Raw genomic sequence first — 25,985 nt, 5'->3', positions numbered from 1 at the left:
CACTTGATCTTGAAAATTTTTATAATGAACTAGGGTAAGTGAATACTCTACTTTTGAGCTAACTTTTTAAAAGATGCATTCAGTTTAATTCTTTTTCTCTCTTATAGGTATGAGCCATGCAATGGGAGGGAGAGGAGGAATAAATAGAGGAAATATTAATTAAATGTTCTAAAAACTATAATAACTGTGAATAAGATAGTCAAATCTGTTTTAGTGTGATGATTGTCGAGTTGAAAAACATTTTTGTATTTAAATTGGTATGCTTATATCAACATTCTTTATTAATAAAATGTGTGTCAGTGTCAAAATTTATCATTCTTTTCTTCATTTTAGTTAGTCGATTCTTCCTTTGCCCATCAGTCTAAGGACAGTTGTACCAGACATTAGATAAGGTCTGTCCAGAACGAGTAGTAATGGCTCTTGCTGTTCTAGTTGGCACATCGATGTTATAGTATTGATCTAAACAGAAGAGAAGTCATTTTTTCAATTAAAAAGAAAACAAAACACTTGAACTTAAAAATAGTTTATATTTATTATTATACTCAAAGACAGTATTTATCATTTTAATATCAGAAATGTATTAATTAATTTGAACTTTCTGACAAAAACAATTGCCTTGACTGATCTTTCACCATCTTTCAATAAAATTAGGTTTAACTCTGCTTTTTCAAAGTAAGAATTTGAGAAAACCGAGTTAGTTTAAAAAATAATTCATTTGGGTTTTATTCTTTTTTGGGGGGGTTATTCTTTAAAAAAAATACATTCTGATGACATATAGGCAGAATAACATATTTTTATGGATTTTTCAAAGAAAAATATCCCAGGTAATATAATTTTGTTAATAAAATTAGTTTCTCAGCAACTTCTTTCTGATCTTACAGACTGTGTAATGATGTAAATCAGTACAACTTCGTGGCAAACAAGACCTCTGTTAAATGCCACAGATAATAGAAGTTAAATATTGTTTTCAGTAGCAGTTTTACTCAATTAAATGGATGTTTCTTCATAATAGGCTTTAATCTCATGAACGATAGGGCAGAAATGAATTGCAATCCATTCAATTTAATTGAAAGTAAAGCAAAAATCTAAACTTTTCTTCAGAATAATTAGAATAAGTGATGTAATTTAATTTCTCACCTTTAGTCACCATTGAACACTTGTTTTTGCTTTGAATTTATTCATGTTTCAGAGATTAGATACCATCTTCAGAAAGCTATTAAGACTTTACTTAATAACTTACCTTTAGAAAAGGCATAGTAATCGTAGCCATCAGGTTTTCTGATGTTGGGCAGTGATATAGCTGAAGTAACCACATTTGGAAGTCCTCTCCACAGTGTACTCACTTTAACTTCATTATGGAGGAAACCTGCGGATGACACTTTAAAGGTATCAGATTGAAAGGCAATGTACTGTATTGGAAAAAGCAGCTGTTTGAGTCAAACAGACCTGGGTTTTAATCCCAGTTTGGTCACTCAGTAGCTCTGTTACCTTGGGTGAGTTAACTTCAATGCCTCAGCTTTTGCTATCTCTGATATGGTACAAATATCTACCTTTTAGGACTGTTTTAAGGGTTACAGATTTGGATTTAATGTTCTTGGTTAATGGTATTACAATTAACAAGCCTGAATAAATTGCCTTTCTTAGCCACAAGAAAAAAGTATTGATCTTTGGTCATTCATTGAAGCAAATTGATGTTTTGCATTAATAAGTATTAGGGTTATATGGTCAGTATTTATATTTAATAAGCTATACTCTAAGAAACTATTACATCTACTTCATGTGTAAGAATTTTTAACACAGTAAAAAATATTACCTTTGTCTTGATAATTGACTCTGATGGGTGAATAGTGAATTCTGATGGTGTGTATTTGAGAAGGCTCTATAGCACGTTCAAATCGTCTCCTAACCTGTGTCGTTCCTCCATACACTGGATAATTTATAGCAAGCTTTCTTCTAGTACACTTTTGGGTGGGTTCCTGTTTATAAGTATACTGCTGAATGCTGCCACCTATGATGAATTAGAAAATCACATACAATATGAAAATTAATTTTAATTCCCAAAAGAGATGGAAAAGAGTTTTTACAAGGTAGAGGAATCAATGTTTTTCATAAAGTATGTCCAGACATTAATAATGGTTATTAGTCAAGGTATTATAAAAATAATTACTAAATCTCAAAGTACTTGTGAATAAAGCCAACAAATTGCATAGTTATATATTTAACTTGAAAATAAATGACATTCTTTATATCAATGTCCTGAAAACTCATGAAATTTTGATTTGCATGTTGAGAGAGCTAAATACGAAGACTGCCCTTTTTATTTTTTAATTGAAAGTACTTGATTCTAGCCATTAAAGATACCTTTTGACAGTAAACCCTATAATAAATGGAAATATTGATCCTGACAGATCACTCCTTAAAAGTTTTTTAATTTTGTTAATTATGTAACACATACCTCTCTTGAAAAAATACACAGATTCAGGTCTGTTCTTGTATTTAGCTATTGAGAGAGTTGCCACTATTTTTCCATTTAGTCCTCCAAATCCTTTGGAAATTAGTTTGGGATACCCTGCATCTTTTATATCATTGGTGAAACGCCAGTACTGAGAATCCTGGTAATTAAAAAGAGGAAATGATGTGAACAGCTATTTTAAAAGGTTAAAAAGGGGGAAAAAAAAGTTAGGAACTCATTCTTAAATTTAAGTATAGGGAGAAAGTTTTAACTTAGTTAAGTATTTGAATAAGTTGACAGTGTTACCAAATTGAGTGTTAAATATTTATTAAATTTTAATGATAGTTTATTAAAATATGGAGACCCTTCTGAAGTGGAGGTTTAATTGTCATAATAAAGAATAACTATTTGCTGAATTCTCTCACAAAGATATTTTTCTTACCTTAAAGAAGAAAGTTTTTCCTTCACAGTTGCATCTAGTAAAAACAGTATCAATGGGGGAGGGAATGCCCCAAACTTCAGTAATTCTACGAGGTGGAGATGGTGGACTGAATGCATTTAGCATCCAGAAATAATGACCTAAAATTGAAAGTGATGATCAGCCTACAAACTGAATGAAGACTAAAACCTATCTCAGAAGAAATCAAAATGCAATCTTTTAAAAACAGTTTATCATAAAGAAGCAGATTGAATGTGTTAACAAGCATTCTATGATGTTTAGTCAGAATTTTTAGTACTAATACAGAAGGTAGTATTTGAACATTTCTGAGAGTAGATATTTCTCAAGTCTGAAATTTAGCATAACTTAAAATATTTTAGTTTCCCAGCTTCTCTAGAAAGAGCCTTCTGGCTTTGTGATTTACAGAAAATCACTTATCTCATTTTCTTTACCTGTTAGCATTAAGGAGTTATAATTAAATAACTTATTTTGTTTGTTACTTTACTGTGTCCAATTTTGTTAATCCAATATTTGGTATTTACCCTCAGGTCCTTATAATACTGTGTGAGGTAAGTTAATCAATCAGGTTTCCCTCCAGGAAGCTCAGCCCAAACTTGTACTCTCCCATGGCTCTTGCTCTCATAAACAAAAAGAAATGTGTGCAAAACTCACCTCGAAATGCAACTAATGTCCCATTGTGCAAAGTAGTCAGTCCATCTACTGGCTTACCGTTGCATAAATTAGTCTCATCTAAAACAAATTAACACAAATTAAACCAATATAAAAATGAGAAAAGTGTTCCGTTCTTTTCAAAACAGAACCCACTGGGTTCTATTTCCTCTGTTCACCCTTTCCTAAGCTCTTGAAGAGTATAATTTGAGGTACATGTATTTCAGAGGTGAAAAAGAAGTGATATATTTCATAGTTGTCTTACTTAGAGGTGATATTATTCAAAAAGTGTTATATAAAAATAAATTATGAACTGGAATGGGTAAGGGTACCTGATCTTCTAAATTAGACAAGTATTGGATATTCAATCTCAATGTGAAATTCTGTTTCTCAATTCTGATTGCCCTGTGAAATTGGTTTGGAAAACAATATTGCAGATTTTTGCAATCCTAGGTTATTACTTGATTTTCCAAATAACAAAATAAACTTACTGTGATTACCCCTCTGCTTACCTGTAGAGAAGATGTAAAACTTCACAAGTTCAGGGTTCTAAATAATATATATCAATAGAATAATACTAAATCAGGGCATCCTGGTTCAGAAAGATTTAAGTTAACATTGTCAGTTTTAAACGTGAAAGTAACTGATTCATATTACCTGAAAACACAGGGTTGATGCCAATGCCTTGACTGGGTCCTCTCCCTATGAAATCAGTGCCTGGAATAACTATAGGAGTTAACACAGGGGGCCTAGGAGTCATGTGAGGTTTTTCTCCTTCAGTAGCATCTGCATCTTCATTCTTTGGATTTACTTCGATTATTTCTGAGTTGGGAGTTTGGTTAGGGCTGGTGGTGGTTTGGAGCTTGGCTTCTGCTAAAGAGGTAGGGTTTGATTTAGGCATTGCTGATGTCATTGGGGGAGTTGGTGTAGTCTTTGGTTTTGTCACTTTAGGTGTTTTTGTCTTTTTGGTACAAGTGAGCTTTTTGGGTGCTTTGGTTGGTTTTTGGGGTTTAGGAGTTGTCACTTGAGAGTTAGTAGCTGTACCTTTTGGTATAGCTGTTGTTGGTTCAGGTTTGCTTGTAGTCTCTTCAGTTGTCTTTTGGGTTGCTGTCATTACTTTGGATGCAGGAGTTGTTGCTTTAAGAGTAATTTTGGATGATGCCATAGTATCAGTTGTGTCTTTTTCTGTGGCCTTGTCTTTAGCTGTTGTAGTCATTTCAGGTTTAGTCACTTTAGGAGCCTTGGTTGTAGGTACAGCAGGCTCCTTGGGACTGTTTTCAAGAGTCTTTGGTGTGGGTTCTACAGGAAACTCAGGAGTTGATTCAGCAGGGCCCTTAGGAGTAGTGGGAGGCTCCATGGTGATAGCTGAAGTAGAGGCCTCTGAGGTGGTTGGAGCAGGTGTATTAGAACTTGGAGTAGGTTCCTTGGAGCTGGCAGAAGCTGGCTCCTTGGGGGTGGTGGGAGCAGGCACCTTGGTGGTGATGGGAGCTGGCTCTTTGGTGGTGATGGGTGTAGATTCCTTGGTGGTGAGAGCTTGCTCCTTGGTGGTAGTGGGAGCTGGCTCTTTGGTGGTGATGGGTGTAGATTGCTTGGTGGTGAGAGCTTTCTCCTTGGTGGTAGTGGGAGCTGGCTCTTTGGTGGTGATGGGTGTAGATTCCTTGGTGGTGGGAGCTTGCTCCTTGGTGGTGGTGGGAGCAGGCACCTTGGTGGTGGTGGGAGCTGGCTCTTCGGTGGTGATGGGTGTAGGTTCCTTGGTGGTGGGAGCTGGCTCTTTGGTGGTGATGGGTGTAGATTCCTTGGTGGTGGGAGCTGGCTCTTTGGGGGTGGTGGGAGCTTGCTTCTTGGTGGTGGTGGGAGCTGGCTCTTTGGTGGTGATGGGTGTAGATTCCTTGGTGGTGGAAGCTGGTTCCTTGGTGGTGATGGGTGTAGATGCCTTGGTGGTGGGAGCAGGCTCCTTGGTGGCGGTGGGTGTAGATGCCTTGGTGGTGGGAGCTGGCTCCTTGGTGGCGGTGGGTGTAGATGCCTTGGTGGTGGGAGCTGGCTCCTTGGTGGTGGTGGGTGTAGATTCCTTGGTGGTGGGATCTGGCTCTTTGGAAGAGGTGAGAGCAGGGGATTTGCTTATAGTTTCAGCTTTGAGTGTAGATGTAGCAGGAACTTCAGATGTGGGTGCAAAATCTTTAGTAGGTGTTTTCTCTGCATTTTGTGTCTCTTTAGCCGAAGTAGTCTTCTCTTTTGCAGTAGTTGAAGTCTGTTTATTTGTTGTAGAGGTCTCTTTAGTTTCATCTGTTGTCTCCTTATTGGCTGTCAAAGGCGTCTCTTTAGTTGTGTCAGAATTAGGTGGAATACTGGGTTTAGAAAGTATTGGTTTTACTATTGTAATCTTGGGAGTTGTGGTAACTTTATTACTTTGAGTGGTGGGAATGTTAGGAGTTGGGGTGAGTTTGAAATCACGATTGTCCGGTCCATTTCCAGCTTCATCTATTACTGGTGGTTCTGGGATAGGTTTCTTTTTAGGGGTTCTTTTCTTCTTGTCTTTTGCTAGTGAAAAAACATATACGCCTTTTATTTTTGTATAGTTTTTTTTCTTTAGTAGTGACATAAAGATGCCATCCTTATCATTGACTAGCTGTGTTGTCTCTAGGCAAATTGCTCATTTCTAACATATCTGTTAATTTACTGTAAAATGATAAATGCTCAACCTATCTTATTGGGCTATTTTAGGGAATGAATGGGATAAGGGGTGAAAAACACAAGTAAAACTCAATAGCATATATGGAAGCAAGTGGCAACTTTGAAATGATCAATATGATCAATAACACTAATTCTACTCTTTATGTCAATGTTCTTTGCCCGTCACTTTCTCAACTCTTCTTATTCCTTATTGCTCAGTGCCACTTCCTTCCTACTGGAAACCTAGTTCCAACATCTTTTAGACTCACTGCACCAATTCCCTCAGAGGCCTCTATAACTACATCCAAGGAATCTGTTGCAGTCACCCCCATGGTTCCTGCTTAAGCCTGCTTCTGTGCACATGGCTTTCAACTGCTTTCTTTCCTCTACCTGAATAAACTCAGCAGTCTCGGGATACAGAGAGGAGATTAGGATGCCATGGCAGCAAAAGGACCCTGTTTAACAGGATTTCCCCTAGCAGCTACCCCATAGGTGACATACAGAGCCCAAGAGGCAGATCACTGAGATGAGCTCCATTTAGCAAACACTTCTATTGTGTGCAAGACTCTCTGGATAACTCAAAGATTAAATATCTGGCTATTCAGCTGGAAAGAAGGCTTCAGGGAAATAACCACCCAGGAAATGAGTTCTTCAAAACTCCAGTATCCAAAATCCAGTATTTCCTGGAGAATGAGAATGTACTTTAGAAATTCAGGAAATAATAAAAAAGCAGAACAAAGGGAATCTCTTTTCAGGAGGTAATAGCCAATTCTGTAGTTTACTACAGAAAAATCAGCCAGATATGACATAATTTATTAGGAAAATAATAAAGAGGATCTGTAAAATGTGGATAATAATATTGCCTTTCTCAGAAATGTATGAGAATTTAATGGATTAACATTTTAAAACACTTAAGGAAGTATATAAAAGTTAAATAAAATAAATCTGGGGAAGGAGAAATGAAAAGACAAGATAGAGGAAAGAGAAGAAAGCGATGATATCAGGTAGACAGGACTTGAAATAGAAAACTTAATAGTCATCTCTGGTGCCATCCTGTGGTTCTACAGTTGCTTCTATAGTATCTTCTTCCTTTGCTTTATAGAGTGGTTTCCTAGCTGCTTGGCACTAATTTCCTATAGGAAATTTTCACTGGTATCTTCTAAAGTAATTTTTATGAAGTTACATACCCCGCCCCCAAATATTGAAATGTCCTCAAATCATTCTACCCACACGCCTTACTTTTAGGTCATTGTTAACATGGCATTGATATAGTCACTGATCTTTATCAATGCTCAAACCTTTGGGTTTCTTCTTTAACTATCTATTAGCAGCTGAATTTTTGGAAAACTTGATTTTCCGAAAAGTTGAGGAAGAGGTGGAGGAAGACTCTTGATTTTCAGAAACAGTGTTCTATAAATCAAAAAGTTGATCACACCAACTGTGATTTAAAGCAAAAAAGAACTGCCAGTTGAAATACAACAAAAAATGCTGTTTATTGATCTACAAATGTCTGTGTTCTGCTTTTGTTTTATCAGTACTATGAGCAACAGCTCTTGTAAATGTCAGTTAAAAGCAAGGCACCTGAGCTTGTCACAGATAACTAGCAGTGTAACTTTCTCTCAACTTCCCCCTATCTTTTTTTTTTTTTTTTGCGGTACGCGGGCCTCTCACTGTTGTGGCCTCTCCCATTGCAGAGCACAGGCTCCGAATGCGCAGGCTCAGCGGCCATGGCTCATGGGCCCAGCCGCTCCGCAGCATGTGGGATCTTACCAGACCGGGGCACAAACCCGTGTCCCCTGCATCGGCAGGCGGACTCTCAACCACTGCGCCACCAGGGAAGCCCTCCCCATATCTTACAGAATCAAATTGTTCTGCAAACAAAATCATGGCTTTTTTTTGTTTGTTTTTAAACAGTAAGACTTGTTTCTTCTGATTATTTTAACTTAGTCCCATACTGAGTTTGGTAAATAAGGAAAATAAATAACTGAGCATTTATACTTTGGCTTAAACTCTGCCCTAAAACAAGCAGTGTGATGAGCCTTTAATGACTCAGAAGATCACCCTGTACTATGAGGAGTCTTATAAAAGTCCACCTACAGGTTATTTCATCTCAGAAACCTCCTTTTTTTACATCTGTCATCTTCCTACCTTCTGTTATTTCCTCTGATTCTATAACTTTCTTAGTCTTCTTGCTTGATGATTTGGGTGAACGTTTGGTTGTTGATTTGATGGTCTGAGTTGCTCCTGGGGGTGGAGGTGCAGACTTTGAAGGTGGTGGTGATGCAGGACTGGGCACTGAGACCAAGCAAGATGGGTCAGTTAATTTCTTGTTCATATTCATCAGCAACTCTAACTGTGAAAGGCACTGATGCATCTGGCTTCAAGAGTAAATGCTGGTGAAAACCTGTATAGGCAGGCTCTTGGCCCAACACCAACTACTCCAAGCTATCTGAAGATGCATTGCTACAAAAAAAAAAAATTGGTTCTCAAATTGTAAATTATGATGGGGAGCAAAGGCTCAGGAGTCAGAAGACTTCCAGTTCTAGACCTACAAGGGTTTGTCGTGACCTTGGGCAAATGGGCAAACCCTCCTGAACCTCTCTTGCCTGCAAACAGAGGTGTTTCTTCTAGATGATTTCTGAAGGTATTTGCCTGCCTAAAAAATACTTTATGAGCTCTATACTTTGTGCCAGCCTTCTGTGATATCAAGATAATCACTGCATGTGGTTGACAGATGTTTGTGCTCTCGAGAAGATAAATATAAAAATTACATTTTCCTGTTTTCATATTCATTTAAATCAAATAATACCAATTTACATTTCTTTTTTTCTTTATTTTAATTACAAAAGTTCTACATAAATATTAACTCGTGGAAGAATTTCACACCTTCACAGTATGCTTTCCTCAAAATGTATTGCCCTTCTCCAAGATAAACAGCTTAGTGGTTTGATGTGTATCTTTTTAACCTATGTGGAATATGTTTTGACCATTAGGAACCAGAAGAAAAGAAGGACTTCTGAAAGATAAGAAAGCAGAGAACAGGGTGGGGGGAAGCACTCTGGGTAGAGGACAGTGGTGATAAATCCTCCTGCTCTTACCAAACTTCTCCTCAGAACTCTGTTTTTGCAATCTGCATGAACTGACCACCATACCTTTCCCTCTTTCTCCTCCCACCCCACAAAAACACCAGGTACCTCAACTCAAGAAACGGTTTTATCACATTCTAACTAGTGATCTTGAGCAAACTATTTAACTTCTTGGATTGTTTTCTCACCCATATTCAGAGGCGCTTGACTGCTTCAATTCTTGAAATGTTATGACTGAGATATATAGATGCCTACAAGTGGTATCTATAGCAATCTTAAAACAAGTAAGTGTTCCCTGGTGGTGCAGTGGTAAAGAATCCGCCTGCCAATGCAGGGGACATGGGTTGGAGCCCTGGTCCAGGAAGAACCCACATGCTGTGGAGCAACTAAGCCCATGCGACACGACTACTGAGCCCACATTCCACAACTACTGAAGCCCACACACCTAGAGCCTGTGCTCTGCAACAAGAGAAGCCACTGCAATGAGAAGCCCACTCACTGACACAAAGAGTAGCCCCTGCTTGCCACAACTGGAGAAAGCCCGCATGCAGCAAAGAAGACCCAACACAGCCAAAAATAAATTAATTAATTTTTAAAAAAAGACTAAGTGGTGAGATGCAAGATAGTTTGATTGTTATTTTTTTTAAATGAAATACTAAGAACTACAATCCTGCAGCCTGTGGAACAAAAACCACATTCACAGAAAGATAGACAAGGTGAAAAGTCAGAGGGCTATGTACCAGATGAAGGAAAAAGATAAAACCCCAGAAAAACAACTAAATGAAGTGGACATAGGCAACCTTCCAGAAAAAGAATTCACAATAATGATAGTGAAGATGATTCAGGACCTCGGAAAAAGAATGGAGGCAAAGATCGAGAACATGCAAGAAATGTTTAATAAAGACCTAGAAGAATTAAAGAGCAAACAAACAGAGATAAACTACAATAACTGAAATGAAAACTACACCAGAAGAAATCAATAGCAGAATAACTGACGCAGAAGAATGGAAAAGTGACCTGGAAGCCAGAATGGTGGAATTCACTGCTGCGGAACAGAATAAAGAAAAAAGAATGAAAAGAAATGAAGACAGCCTAAGAGACCTCTGGGACAACATTACATGCAACAGCAATCGCATTATAGGGGTCCCAGAAGGAGAAGAGAGAGAAAGGACTGGAGAAAATATGTGACGAGATTATAGTTGAAAACTTCCCTAACATGGGAAACGAAATAGCCACCCAAGTCCAGGAAGCACAGCGAGTCCCATAGAGGAGAAACATGCCAAAACACATAATAATCAAACTGGCAAAAATTAAAAACAAAGAAAAAGTATTGAAAGCAGCAAGGGAAAAATAACATACAAGGTACCTCCCATAAGGTTAACAGCTGATTTCTCAGCAGAAACTCTACAAGCCAGAAGGGAGTGGCATGATATACTTAAAGTGATGAAAGGGAAGAACCTACAAGCAAGATTACTCTAGCTGGCAAGGATCTCATTCCGATTTGATGGAGAAATCAAAAGCTTTACAGACACACAAAAGCTAAGGGAATTCAGCACCACTAAACCAGCTCTACAACAAATGCTAAAGGAACTTTTCTAAGTGGGAAACACAACAGAAGAAGGGACCTACGAAAACAAACCCAAAACAATTAAGAAAATGGTCATAAGAGCACACATCTCGATAATTACCTTAAACGTGAATGGATTAAATGCTCCAACCAAAAGACACAAGCTTGCTGAATGGATACAAAAACAAGACCCATATATATGCTGTCTACAAGAGACCCACTTCAGACCTAGGGACACATACAGACTGAGTGTGAGGGGGTGGAAAAAGATATCCCATGCAAATGGAAATCAAAAGAAGGCTGGAGTAGCTATACTCATATCAGATAAAATAAGACTTTAAAATTAAGAATGTTACAAGAGACAAAGAAGGACACTACATAATGATCAAGAGATCAATCCAAGAAGAAGATAAAACAATTATAAATATATATGCACCCAATATAAGAGCACCTCAATACATAAGGCTACTGCTAACAGCTATGAAAGAGGAAATCAACAGTAACACAATAACAGTGGGGGATGTTAACACCTCACTTACACCAATGGACAGATCATCCAAAATGAAAATGAATAAGGAAAGAGAAGCTTTAAATGATACAATAGACCAGATAGATATAATTGATATTTATAGGACATTCCATGCAAAAACAGCAGATTACACGTTCTTCTCAAGTGCGCATGGAACATTCTCCAGGATAGATCACATCTTGGGTCACAAATCAAGCCTCAGTAAATTTAAGAAAATTGAAATCATATCAAGCATCTTTTCTGACCACAACGCTATGAGATTAGAAATCAGTTACAGGGGAAAAAATGTAAAAAACACAAACACATGGAGGCTAAACAATACGTTACTAAATAACCAAGAGATCACTGAAGAAATCAAAAAGGATATCAAAAAATACCTACAGACAAATGACAATGAAAACACGATGATCCAAAACCTATGGGATGCAGCAAAAGCAGTTTTAAGAGGGAAGTTTACAGCTATACAAGCCTACCTCGAGAAACAAGAAAAATCTCAAATAAACAATCTAACTTTACACCTAAAGGAACTAGAGAAAGATGAACAAACAAAACTGAAAGATACCAGAAGGAAAGAAATCATAAGGATCAGAGCAGAAATAAATGAAATAGAAACAAAGAAAAAAATAACAAAGATTAAAAAAACTAAAAGCTGGTTCTTTGAAAAGATAAACAAAATTGATAAACCATTAACCAGACTCATCAAGAAAAAGAGAGAGAGGACTCAAATCAATAAAATTAGAAAGGAAAAAGGAGAAGTTACAACAGACACTGCAGAAACACAAAGCATCCTAAGAGACTACTACAAGCAACTCTATGCCAATAAAATGGACAACCTGGAAGAAATGGATAAATTCTTAGAAAGCCATAACCTTCCAAGACTGAACCAGGAAGAAATAGAAAATATGAACAGCCCAATCACAAGTAATGAAATTGAAACAGTGACTAAAATTCTTCCAACAAACAAAATCCAGGACAGATGGCTTCACAGGGGAATTCTATCAAACATTTAGAGAAGAGCTAACACCCATCCTTCTCAAACTCTTCCAAAAAATTGCAGAGGAAGGAACACTCCCAAACTCATTCTATGAGGCCACCATAACCCTGATACCAAAACCAGACAAAGATACTACAAAAGAAGAAAGTTACAGACCAATATCACTCATGAATATAGATGCAAAAATCCTCAACAAAATTCTAGCAAAGAGAATCCAGCAACACATTAAAAGGATTGTACACCATGATCAAGTGGGATTTATCCCAGGGATGCAAAGATTCCTCAATATACGCAAATCAATCAATGCGATACACCATATTAACAAATTGAAGAATAAAAACCATATGATCATCTCAATAGATGCAGAAAAAGCTTTTGACAAAATTCAACACCGATTTATGATAAAAAAAACTCTCCAGAAAGTGGGCATAGAGCGAACCTACCTCAACATAGTAAAAGCCATGTATGACAAACCCACATCAAACATCATTCTCAATGGTGATAAACTAAAAGCATTTCCTCTGAGATCAGGAACATGACAAGGATATCCACTCTCACCACTATTATTCAACATAGTTTTGGAAGTCCTAGCCACGGCAATCAGAGAAGAAAAAGAAATAAAAGGAATATAAATTGGAAAAGAAGAAGTAAAACTGTCACTGTTTGCAGATGACATGATACTATACATAGAGAACTCTAAAAATGCCACCAGAAAACAACTAGAGCTAATCAATGAATTTGGTAAAGTTGCAGAATACAAATTAATGCACAGAAATCTCTTGCTTTCCTATACATTAACGATGAAAAATGTGAAAGAGAAATTAAGGAAACACTCCCATTTACCATTGCAACAAAAAGAATAAAATACCTAGGAATAAACCTACCTAGGGAGACAAAAGTCCTGTATGCAGAAAACTATAAGACACATGTAAGAAATTAAAGATGATACCAACAGATGGAGAGATATACCATATTCTTGGATTGGAAGAATCAATATTGTGAAAATGACTATACTACCCAAAGCAATCTACATATTCAATGCAATCCCTATCAAATTACCAATGGCATTTTTTATGGAACTAGAACAAAAAATCTTAAAATTTGTATGGAGACACAAAAGTCCCCAAATAGCCAAAGCAGTCTTGAGGGAAAAAAATGGAGCTGGAGGAATCAGACTCCCTGACTTCAGACTATACTACAGAGCTACAGTAATCGAGACAATATGGTACTGGCACAAAAACAGAAACATAGATCAATGGAACAAGATAGAAAGCCCAGAGGTAAACCCATGCACCTATGGTCAACTAATCTATGACAAAGCAGGCAAGGATATACAGTGGAGAAAAGACAGTCTCTTCAATATGTGGTGCTGGGAAAACTGGACAGCTATATGTAGAAAATGAAATTAGAACACTCCCTAACACGATACACAAAAATACTCTCAAACTGGATTCGAGACCTAAATGTAAGACCGGGCGGTATAAAACTCTTAGAGGAAAACATAGGAAGGGCACTCTTTGACATAAATCACAGCAAGATCTTTTTTTGATCCACCTCCTAGAGTAATGGAAATAAAAACAAAAATAAACACATGGGACCTAATGAAACTTCAAAGCTTTCACACAGCAAAGGAAACCATAAACAAGATGAAAAGACAACCCTCAGAATGGGAGAAAATATTTGCAAACGAATCAATGGACAAAGGATTAATCTCCAAAATATATAAACAGCTCCTGCAGCTCAATATTAAAAAAAAAACAAACAACCCAATCCAAAAATGGGCAGAAGGCCTAAATAGACATTTCTCCAAAGAAGACATACAGGTGGCCAAGAAGCACATGAAAAGCTGCTCAACATCACTAATTATTAGAGAAATGCAAATCAAAACTACATTGAGGTATCACCTCACACCAGTTAGAATGGGCATCATCAGAAAATCTACAAACAACAAATGCTGGAGAGGGTGTGGAGAAAAGGGTACCCTCTTGCACTCTTGGTGGGAATGTAATTTGATACAGCCACTATGGAGAACAGTATGGAGGTTTGGTAAAAAACTAAAAATAGAATTACCATGTGATTCAGCAATCCCACTACTGGGCATACACCCAGAGAAAACCATAATTCAAAAAGGCACATGCACCCCAATGTTCTTTGCAGCACCTTTTACAATAGCCAGGTCATGGAAGCAACCTAAATGCCCATTGACAGACGAATGGATAAAGAATTTGTGGTACATATATACAATGGAATATTTCTCAGCCATAAAAAGGATTAAAATTGGGTCATTTGTAGAGACGTGGATGGATCTAGTGACTGTCATACAGAGTGAAGTAAGCCAGAAAGAGAAAAACAAATATCGTATATTAACGCATATATGTGGAACCTAGATAAATGGTACAAATAAACTGGTTTTCCGGGCAGAACTTGAGACATGGACGTAGAGAACAAACATATGGACACGAAGCGGGGAAAGCTGCAGGGGGGTTGTTGGTGTGATGAATTGAGAGTTTGGGATTGACATATATACACTAATATGTATAAAATGGATGACTAATAAGAACCTGCTGTATAAAAAAAATAAGTAAAATAAAATTTAAAAGAAAATAAATAAAAATGAAGTACTGAAGATCTAGTTGATGCCTTCATTTTCAGTTGGACCCTGACTATCTCTGTGAATTCTGTAAATGATGCACTACCTTCATCAATTTTTTATCCTTGAGTTTTACAAAAACCTCAAGTAATCTGACCCACCACTTGGTAGCATAAACTATTGTCTTTATTAACATGTTCTCTCAATGCTTTGTCATTCTCTAACCATCTTCCCTCCCCATCCATCCTCTGCCCAAAATAAATTCTTAGTTTTTTGTCTCACAGCCAAAACAACTATCAGAGTGATGAGTAAATATGGAACACTCATCTCATGTGTCCTTCTGAAAGCTGTAGGAACTCTGAACTCTGTGATTTTGATCACAGGGGGTTGTCTCCATTATTTTTGGAATGCTCTCCAATGAAAACATTGAAGAGTTAAGAAATATTCCTTAACTATGCTGATTAATAGTTTTCCACCCTATTTCTCCACTGTTTGAAAGAAGCAGAAGGTGCAGCCTTGTTTAAATAAAATAAGATTATGCAAGCAATGCTTATTTTCACTTTTACCCCCATAGATACTCTTGTTTTAACAGAATAGGATTTAAGAACAAACATTTGGTAAAAGAAAGGAATTCATTATTTAAGTACATTGTTTAAAGTCCTTTTTTTTTTTTTGGTAAATCTGGAGGGTTTTATTATGCCCTCAAGAGTACTCCTTCAGGACCAAAACCAGAGAAGAGGATTTTAAAATGGAACTACCTCTTTTTATTGACTCCTTCACACACAGGCATTTAGATAGAGACTACTGAGAGGACTGTAGAGATCAGAAGGGAAATACAATGGACAGTTAGCTTCTTGGTTTGCCTATCAACTTAGTGCTTTAAACTGACTCAAATTTACTAGTTCAGAGAAGCTGGATGTGTTGATTCTGTCCTCAAATATACACTCAAAAATATTGAGAGCAAAAGCACAGGTAGCTCAAAGGACAGTTGACTTTGTGGGGTCATCACCATAGGATTAGACAAGAAATCATCAAATGAGCTGCTTACTGTTGATTTAACCTGAAATTGAACCACACCTGGAGGAGAAAAGCATGTATGCCCAGCCCCTATCCTCTCCGTTACTCAACCTGCAATCACTTGCACTCCTGGAGCCTGGCTGAGCCAGGGAGTGCTTTATAAGAAGCATTCCTTCTTTAATTCATCTTGGTGAAACAAAATTAATATGAAATAGCATATATGTTAGTAAAATCATGACCTGAGTTGTACCGCATGTTAAGACATTATCAGTGAAGCTAAGATAGGTGCACAGATCTGGCTGTACTGAGAGGCACTGATTGGTACTGAGATGCTTACCTTTTTCACAAAAACTCTCATAATCGGAACAACACTTGCCGTACTTCTTACATTCTGAGTCACAGTCACATGCCCTCCCTCTTGAAAAGGACTCGAAGCAGCGGCCTTTACAGGAAAACTCTACCCAGAGCAAAACAAAACATTATGGATTATTGGTTACATAATCAGTCATGCCCATGTATTGATAGCCATTTCCCACCTTATAGCTGACTAGAGTTCCAAAAGTGCATAGCTAAGTTTTTTATTTGGAATTTGGAAGATAGATGGTTTCCCAAGTGGAGACAGCCCTGCTCAAGAAAGAAATATGGTGACTAAGGAAAATTTTCTTGCCCTTCAAGGCTCCAAGAGACACCCCAATGCTGTCTGAGTCATTTCATGTATGGACAGTGGAAAATTGGGAAATGCCTAAGGAGGTAAGTACACTTCATATGAATTCCCACCATTCTCTCCTTTTGATACTGCTACTTTTTAAGTAGATTTTTGTCAATTGAACATGCATATTCTACAACAGTATATTCTAAAGAGCTGGCTTAATATAAATAGGTCACTGTTTAGGCTCAAAAATCATTTATAATACAGAAATCTTTGTCATGACATACTGGGTATGGTGTAGAGTTGAAAGATTTCAGCCTAATCCCATGATATGGACTATATAAGAAGCCTGCTCATTTCCAAAAAAGCCTTGGTTAAAGCCACGATGATTTACCCAGGCCTATTTGAAATAATTACCTTACACAACAAACAAATTGTACAACAATATATTTATCAACTTCACATGCAAATTCTGAAGCAAATATAACTTTGAGCCACTTTTAATTATAACTTTCATAAATTAAATATGAAATATTTGCACATTAACAAGAAAATGGTTCAAAGTATGTTTAAATGAAGTATCATAATTTAAAATTCATACCCTTTGGGATGTAACTGAAATTCATCATTATACACTCATTATTAAACACTTTTAAAGTGCCTTTTTCAGGTAATTTAGAAACATGTTAATACCAAAAAGTTAAACAGTAAGCAAGATTATTTTATGTCCATGAATTTTTTGATGAAGCTATTGAAGGGCTCCATCCCTAAGCAATTACCTCTCTGGTAAATAGCAAAGAATTACTCATTACTGTTTATTTAATGATTCCTGAGTCATAGTATTGTCTCTATTTAAAACAAGACATGATACTTGGCACTAGTCAGTAACCTTGTGCAAGTGACAGACTTCCAGGCTCCCCTTAACCTCCCCCAGTGATCACAAGCTTTGACACCACCCTCAGGCACAGCACACTGCAGCATTTACGCAAGGGAAGGGAAAGGCACTTCAGCACAGAGAAGTGAAATAGTGTGACAACAGCACTGCAAGGGGTGCAAGGAGACTCTCACAGGGCATGTGCTTGACAGAGGAGACACCAGCTCTCAGGACTTACCTACAGCGCAGACTTTCTTGAAGTCAGGGCAGCACTCCATGTAGTGTTGACAGTTATAATCACAGTTGCAGGTGGCATCTCTAGAATACCCTTCCCCACATCTCCCTGCACAGCTTGATAAATCTAAAATTATACAATACTAGTGTAAACAGGGCCAAGCCACTTTGTAAAAAGGAAGAAATCTAGGGAGGAGGACAAAGCTGCTTGATGAGGCAGAATTTTATCAGTTGGAAAGGTTGGGAATGATGGTTAGCAATGGGTCCAGGTGACTTTTGCCTGGTCTCCTAGGTGACCTTGATCATGCCATTTTATTCATTACTAGACTGAGAAGATAAATGCACTTTTGAAAATCAGGCTGAGTAATGGCTTTGCACAAAAGAGGGTGGTATTCCTGGAGGAGGGCTGGCAGCTACAGCTCTACTGATGCTGCTACTAGGATGATGACTAGTTGCCATTTACTGAGCATCTCTGTGCTGGGCACTGAGTCATACATTATCTCTAATGCTTATGAAACGTTGCCAGGAGAGTATTAGTAGTCTCTTTTTTAGAGATAAGAAAGCTGAAACACGGAAATTTTAATAACTTGCTCAAGGGCACGCAGCTACTTAATAACTCCAGTATATATGTATTACAGGTCAATTAATACCTATTAATCATTCATAGTGGACTTCCCTGGTGGCTCAGTGGTTAAGAATCCTCCTGCCAATGCAGGGGACACGGGTTTGAGCCCTGGTCTGGGAAGATCCCACATGCCACAAAGCAACTAAGCCCGTGCGCCACAACTACTGAGCCTGCGCTCTAGAGCCTGCGAGCCACAACTACTGAAGCCTGCGCACCTAGAGCCCGTGCTCTGCAACAAGAGAAGCCACCTCAATGAGAAGCCCGCACACTGCAACCAAGAGTAGCCCCCACTCGACACAACTAAAGAAAGCCTGGGCACAGCAACAAAGACCCAATGCAGCCAAAAATAAAATAAATAAATTTAAAAAAATCATTCATAGTGACCTCTTTCACTCTTAGAAGTGTCTTGATTTGCATAGTAAATTATATGGTCATCCTAAGTAAACAGCCCACCTAGAATTTGAACTCTGATATATCTGATTCTGATACCCAAACTTGTCCTGATCACATTGCCTCTCATTTCTGATCATACGTTTACAGCAAGCTAGTCATGCCAGCACAAACTTTCCTAGGCCCCTGCTCCTTTCATGGGTGGGGATAACTGGGCGCTATAAGTGTTGGGGAAGTCAGATGCTTACGACCACCACTAAGGAGAGTACCAAATAGGTGACTCTTGAAAAGCATCTGGACTTGAATAAAGGTCATGAACAGAGTTATTTTGGGTAAAACAAAACAAAAACAGAAGCATAATTATCCTTAAATATATTTTTAAGTCATTTAGAAAACACTTTGAAAACCTCCCTGAAAGATAACCTCAGAAATGTAACAACTGAATCCATCTCTGGAATAGAAACTGGCAGGTGCAATGTCCTAAATCCATAGAGGGATGCAGAAGCACACTGAAAAATTACTCAAAATAATGAGTCCAGGAAAGTTAAAGTTTTAATATGCAAATAAAACACTAAACGTTAGGACAACTTTCAGAACTTTTTACATACACATGTGCACAATACATACAAAAATGCATATCATATATAGTGTATGTATATAAATACATATATATAAAGAAAAAAGAATGGGAAGAGGCTGAGAAGGCAAGAAAAGCAGACAAGGCAACATCAAAAGTTTACTCTTTTATAACTAGCAGATTTCTGAAATAGGAAGTCAATCATCTTTACAGGAAAATTTATTTCCATAGATTTAATGGCTGTCCTACTTTTACTGATGTTGATTTTAACAACTAATTTTAATTTCATTTATTTAAAGGAGAGTAAAACTGTTCTAGTGAACAGCCAATTGTATCACAGAGGAGAGGTAGCTTAGGAAATGCACCCAGTGTTATGAACCTTGTAATATTATTCTGAGAGAGCAGAGGGTTTGGATACACCCTGGTATTCGTCATTCCTGATTAAATATATTTTCTTTCATGCATTTTTCCACCTTATCTAAGTGATTCTGAAACTATGTCCATGGCAGGCAGCTATCTCACATGCTCAGGGTTATTTAATTATTTTACTGGAAATGTAAACAATGCCATAACAGTCATGCACCTTGATTTTTCTTCTCTCAGATTTTGCTTATCAAAGAAAAAAAAAGAAAAGGACATTGTAAAGCAACCATACTCCAATAAAAATTAATTTTAAAAAATAATAACTTGAACCAAAAAAAAAAAAAAGGAAAAGGAAACAAAAATCCAAAGCTTGGTGTTATTGTTAAGTAATTTACCTTGTGATGCTAGAGACTTCTGTTAAGGTGATTACACTGAATGTACCTTAACATTCTCTAAAAATGAATAACAAGAACTGTTCATCCAGGACTAACTCTGTTTTTGGATGGCTTTGAATGGTTCAATATTATAATATAAAATGACATTCATACCTGTGTAAATTTATATCTGGATGAACAGTCCTTATAAGAAAGAAGGCACATTTTCAAGATTAATAAAATATCATTTGAAACATTGTAAATGTTCATTGTAATATATCTATATCGACATGATGCCTTAATTTATTTGATGTAAAAGATTAAATTTCTTTGTAAACATGTAGGAAAAAATTATATACTATATACATATTGTTCATTTCAGTTAATCTGATGATATTGTATCATTTCAGCATAGTTTTATTGTGTAAGTGTCTATATTTTTTTAAACCTTTGGGAGAACTATAGGAATAATTAGTACAAAAATTATTCTATTGAAAAGCTCAAAACTTCATGAAAAACTTCATAATACAAAATGCTTATAAATATGCTATATATTCTATACATAATTTTAAGGTTTTACTATGTATTAAACTCAAACAAATATACGTTTTTAGAAATCTATTTCTTTTGTTGTCATAAAAGTCAGAACTGAATGATTAGCAATAGTTGTTAAATAAAAGTATTTTTGATGGTTAAATTACCTTGAGAAGAAACTTGCTGAATCAAGAAAACAGAAAGCAGTAACAAAAAGTAAATGGGAAGTATTTTCCTCTCCATAGTTGTTTTCGGGTACTGAGCCCTTGCTGAAAAGAAAAAAGTATCAGAAAACTGCTCTTGAATCTCACCACTAATTTATGCCTGTGTTACATACAGTGTTTCAGTAGTTTTTACAATGCAATTTAATGATATAAACCATCTGATTCTTGAAACAAGACTTTTAAAAGTAACCAGCCTTAATTCATTGTAAATATTTGACCATTAGATTTAATCTTATACAGAAAAAAATAATCAAATCACCATCATAGTCATGTTACTGACGATTTTAATACTTTAGAATCTCCCCACATAGAAAACAGACTTATCTTCAAACTCTATTCAAATTACAGCATGTACTTACAGTGCAGGGTTTAAATCCTATCTTGGGGGGAAAAAAAAAAAAAAAACAACTTCAGTAAAATTTAATTTAACAAACAAGAGTTATCATTCCAACTTTCCCTTAACTCTTAAAATAAATTTATAAGCTTCCAGCAGGTGTATTGCATAAATGTGATCCTTTTCAAAACTTTCCAACCACTATCCTTATAAATCTTTTCAAACACCTTTAATAAGGTATATCCCTATTGAACTGAAAACACATTTAATTCCATGAAGCAAGTTAACTTTGACACTTACCCGTAAAAGGAGAGATGAATTTCTCCAATGTCCTGGAAGTCTTATATATCAGGGCAAATACATTGGGATGAACCAATTAGTCCAAAGGTTAGACAAAATCAACAGTGACAACCTATGAAATCAAACTTTCCTCATTTATTGGAAGAGGTCCCAGACGACTAGACTTAGGCAACATCTGAAAAACACTTCCATTAAGAAAAGTGACTACTACAAATAAATTTAGATTTATTGGCCCAAACACACTTCTAATTTCTAAGTGAAGTGAACAAATTGTTCTGAGATGGTAAATTGCTCTGGCAGGCTTTGACTAGTGCAGCAACTTTAAAATAGTCAAATGCTGGTGTCATTTCTTTCTTTTTTTTCCCCCAGTTAATCCAGCAAAGAGTGATTTTGAAACTTATCTAGTGTCAGTTTGTGGCATAAGTTTTCTGAACTTATACTCTTAATTCTAATGTACGTTTCTTGAGTATTTTCATTTTCACTGAGCGCAAAAAATATGCTTTCGATTCTACCTATTGGTAGATGATGTACACTGTGGATTTTATAACTTCCTTTACTATGTAAAAACCTGCTTAAAAATTGCATTGATATCTCCCTTAGCCCCTTTATTTAAGCCCAGCATTGTTTGGAAAAGGTCTTTTTACTTACTAATTAACTTCCTTGCCACAGAGAAAATGTGAACTGTCAACCTTGCCGAGCTGGGTCAACTAGCTCAAGGTTTTACCCAGTTTGATATGCAGCGTTCCTGTTCAAGTCCTATCTACCTCCATAAGACCCAGTTTATTCCTAGCACCCCCCCAAAACTTGTCAGATCAATCCAAAGCACATCCAGAATCATTGAATTAACTGTTCATCTGTTTCCTCTCCACCACCACCCCACCCCTCCTCCAACAGTCTGTGAATTTCCCAAGGACAACAAACACCTACGTTTAATTCTTTTGCCAGGATCTAGTCCAGTGCTTCACCAAGGATGTGTTTAATACAAGCTTGTTAAACCAAACTGGGTTAACCTGGATTCTGCTGTTTACTATGTGTTTGGTAGGTGCTGCACTTAATTATCACCAAAAAAATGCCTTTAAGTTAAATGTTATCATCCATATTTTACAGATAAGATGAAGAGCCACAAATCAAGAATCTGTGACCCATCTAAGGATACATAAAGGAGGTTTCATCATGTTTCCACTATATTCAGCTCCCTTTCCATCACTTCAGTACTTAAACACAGTACTAAATTTTACTCCTTCATGATTACATGTGGGTCTATGAGATTGTAACCTTTGTAAAGACAGGGATTATAATATAAACATCTCTTTTGTTCCCAAAATTCTTATTCCAGGCTAAGTGTATAATGTATAAGGACAATTTAGAGACTATCTGATCACCTCTAAATAATCTCCTTTCTCTGGGAACTACCTCCCTAACTTTAGGGTTATTTCCCTTTTAGCTGCTTTCGTATATGTGATCTTGCCACATCAGCCTCAGCTGGCAGGGTTGGCAGTAGAAACCTGAAATAAACCGGGCTAATATGTTTCCCTGTCCTGGAAATTTGAAATTGCAATCCAGAGATTACCAGTTTGTCTATGGTCGAAAGAAGTAGAGAAAGTCCTTCAGAATAAAGACATGCAAGTAAAGGAAGCGGTCACGCAGAGAGAGGCAGAGTGTTCTGAGAGCTTTCTAGGTCTTGGTTACTCCTTGTTCCTGAGATCCAGATGACTTCTTGCTCTGTATCTTTATGGCAGACTCTCCGTTTGGGGGTGAAGCCGGCTAAAGAGTATGAGTTATCTTACTTAAAATCACTAATCAATACTTAGTAGATGTACAGCAGATCCTGTTGGATGGAATTGAATTCTCTTAATTCTTAGCTTTCCTGAGGTCCAGAAGGGGATGCTAGAAGCTTAGTAATTTCAAGTCAGATGGTGTTTTCTTATTATTTGTTTGAAATGCTGGGAATACCAAGAATATCAGATACAGATATACACACAGACACATATTCTTAAAACATAAATTGATTTCTGATTATTGTTTTTAGAGCTATCTGTAATATTTTCCTTCTTTGGACAAATTCATTAGAATGACGGACAGTGACATTTTTGAAGTGATTGAAAAATCTGCTCTAGTAACTCTTGTTAAGTTCATCTTCTAGGCTTGGAAAACTGACAAGTAAAACAATACCCACACACAATTATGACCAATAATAATTTTAAACATATCCATTGAGAAATACTCATTGTCATCAAACGTGTTTTCTCTGCATACTAAAGTATGAAAAAAATGAGAAACTTTATTAAATATCAAGTTCATGAGGTTTAACCTGATTTGCATAATTCTATTGGGTAATGAGGCTATCTGGGTGAGTAAAGTTTGCCTTCAAAGCATGGCAGCATTTAAATTTTATCTACTAAATATATCTTTATGAATTGTACTAAATGCTTGATTCTGTCAATATTGGGCCATTTAACCTTCCTTGTTGACCACACAGAAATTGTTCCATTAGATTACAGGTTCCACCTTTGAGATTTCTTTTCTCATTAAATGTATTTTCTTTTTTTTTTTTTTTTTTTTTTTTTTTGGCGTTACGAAAGCCTCTCACTGCTGTGGCCTCTCCCGTTGCGGAGCACAGGCTCAGGACGCGCAGGCTCAGCGGCCATGGCTCACGGGCCCAGCCACTCCGCGGCATGTGGGATCTTCCCGGATTGGGGCATAAACCCGCATCCCCTGCATCAGCAGGTGGACTCTCAACCACTGTGCCACCAGGGAAGTCCTAAATGTATTTTCTTAATGTTCACTTAAATCTCATTTAATTGGGATAAAAATTATCTCAGGATTGGTTTTTGGTGCAGGAGAGATAGGGAGGGGGATAAAGAGAGGTGGAGAAAATGTAAATAATATTGGATCCTATACCCATCTTCTAGGGATGTTCTTCACCCAGTTCACCCTCATGAACATCAGTTTCTGTGCTTGTCAGCAACACAGTGATGCTTTTGGAGAACATTCAAGTGTGTTTAGGGATACTTTCACTGTATTAAATTATCCCAGACCCATGTACCCTTCTGCTTGGCGTGCCCTGTCTCCATCCCTGCTGTTAGCTGTCACTTTGCCCTGTAGCCAGCGTGTCTGTACCGATTGGCTTCTCTCTGCCTTTCCACACTTTTGATGTTTCATTTTCTTCCAACAGCAGCCTAGGAAAAACTGAAGGCTACCAGGGGAAAACCACAGATGCAAGCTTCCTCTCTACTGCCCTAATTTCGCTCACAATGTCAAATTAGCGTACTCTCGAAGTGCAACATCTCTCCTCTCCTATGGAATAGAGATGAGGATTTGGTTCTCGTCTGCTCTGTCTGCTCTGTTCATGGCATTTTCACAGAGCTGCGGCTTTTTTTCTGGATGTGGATCAAAAGTCTGACCATTAGATAAGAATTATTGCATTTGCTTTTGGAGATTGTGGCCATCTGATAATTGCTCTGGATCTTTTCTACCTTTTTCTAGCTGTCCAACTAGAGATTCCATTGCCCAGCTCCCCCTTCAGTTGTGTGTGACCAGGTGACTACATTTTCTCCAGTGAAATGTCAGTAGATGGATATGTACAACTTCCACTCTGCTTTCCTAACAGGAAATTGCTTGACCTAAAAGTCCTCTTTTGCCCCTTCTCACAGAAGGCTACGTGGCACATGTGCGTGGCTTAATTGAGCTTCCCAGTGATCTGATGAGATAATTATTATAATTAAACCCATTTTATCTTTGAGATAGTTGAGACACAGAAGATTAAGTAATTTGCTTAAGATGGAAAAACTAGAAAGCCAGTAAATGGTAAAGTTAGTATTTTAACCTAGGCCTGTCTGGCTACAAAGCCCAAGATGTTAATGAATTCTATGGCCCATATGCTCTCATATCCAGGGTTAATAACTGCTTACTTTGCACTCCTATATAGCTTTATTTGTAATCTATAAGGCATTTCATACTTGTCAATATCCATTTTCCCACTAAGTCATAAGCTTCTGAAGGTTCCAGAGTGATTACATCTTGCTCATTTTGTAGCCTTTTTCACAGCTAGTGTAGATTCTTTTTGTACCTGATTGATACTCTATATCTGCTTGTTGAATTTAACTCAAGTTTATTGTCTTTCTTCTAATGGCTACTTTGCCATCATATCTGTTTTCTAACTGTTACCACTATAGCATTGTTATCACTCCACTCCACCGCACTTGGATTCCAGATGTCAAGGAAGCATATTATATGACAGCTCAGAAAAAATCATTACAAATTTATTTTCCAGGAGCCAACAACATGAGTAATTTCCACATAACTGTTTAAGTGAGTGAAAGTGAATCAGGGTGCTTTAATAACTCAGTGTGACAAATACTTGAGATTGGGAAATTCAGAGAGTGGGAGCAAAGTTTGGGTGTGGATGAAGGACCACAAATACGTGGGACAGGAGGTAAGTCTCCCAAGAGACACGGTGGAGGACATTTCATTGAGTCATTCCAAAGCAGGAAT

At 37.1% G+C, this 25,985-nt stretch overlaps 2 protein-coding genes across 2 annotated transcripts in view; one reads left to right on the top strand and one right to left on the bottom strand.

Annotated features, from left to right (window-relative positions):
- The window catches only part of TPR (translocated promoter region, nuclear basket protein), a 65,152-nt gene extending 64,989 nt beyond the window's left edge, over nucleotides 1-163 (top strand). Inside the window, exon 53 of the mRNA XM_007451154.1 lies at nucleotides 108-163. Within this exon, the coding sequence (XP_007451216.1) occupies nucleotides 108-163 (56 nt within the window). The remainder of the gene's footprint in view (nucleotides 1-107) is intronic.
- On the bottom strand, nucleotides 53-20,876 carry PRG4 (proteoglycan 4). Its single transcript, XM_007451145.1, is given in 12 exon segments — nucleotides 53-459; nucleotides 1,241-1,366; nucleotides 1,814-2,008; nucleotides 2,456-2,612; nucleotides 2,895-3,031; nucleotides 3,564-3,641; nucleotides 4,218-6,098; nucleotides 7,529-7,640; nucleotides 8,362-8,525; nucleotides 16,351-16,470; nucleotides 17,775-17,897; nucleotides 20,801-20,876. Coding segments are annotated over 12 exon segments (3,267 nt in total). The 3' UTR covers nucleotides 53-361.
- Between the last annotated feature and the right edge of the window lie 5,109 nt (nucleotides 20,877-25,985).

Source organism: Lipotes vexillifer, unplaced genomic scaffold (assembly GCF_000442215.2).
Source record: "Lipotes vexillifer unplaced genomic scaffold, Lipotes_vexillifer_v1.1 scaffold343, whole genome shotgun sequence".
NCBI classification, from domain to species: Eukaryota; Metazoa; Chordata; class Mammalia; order Artiodactyla; family Lipotidae; genus Lipotes; species Lipotes vexillifer.
The sequence above is the reverse complement of the archived record's forward strand: the minus strand, read 5'-3'. Positions and strand labels throughout refer to the sequence as shown.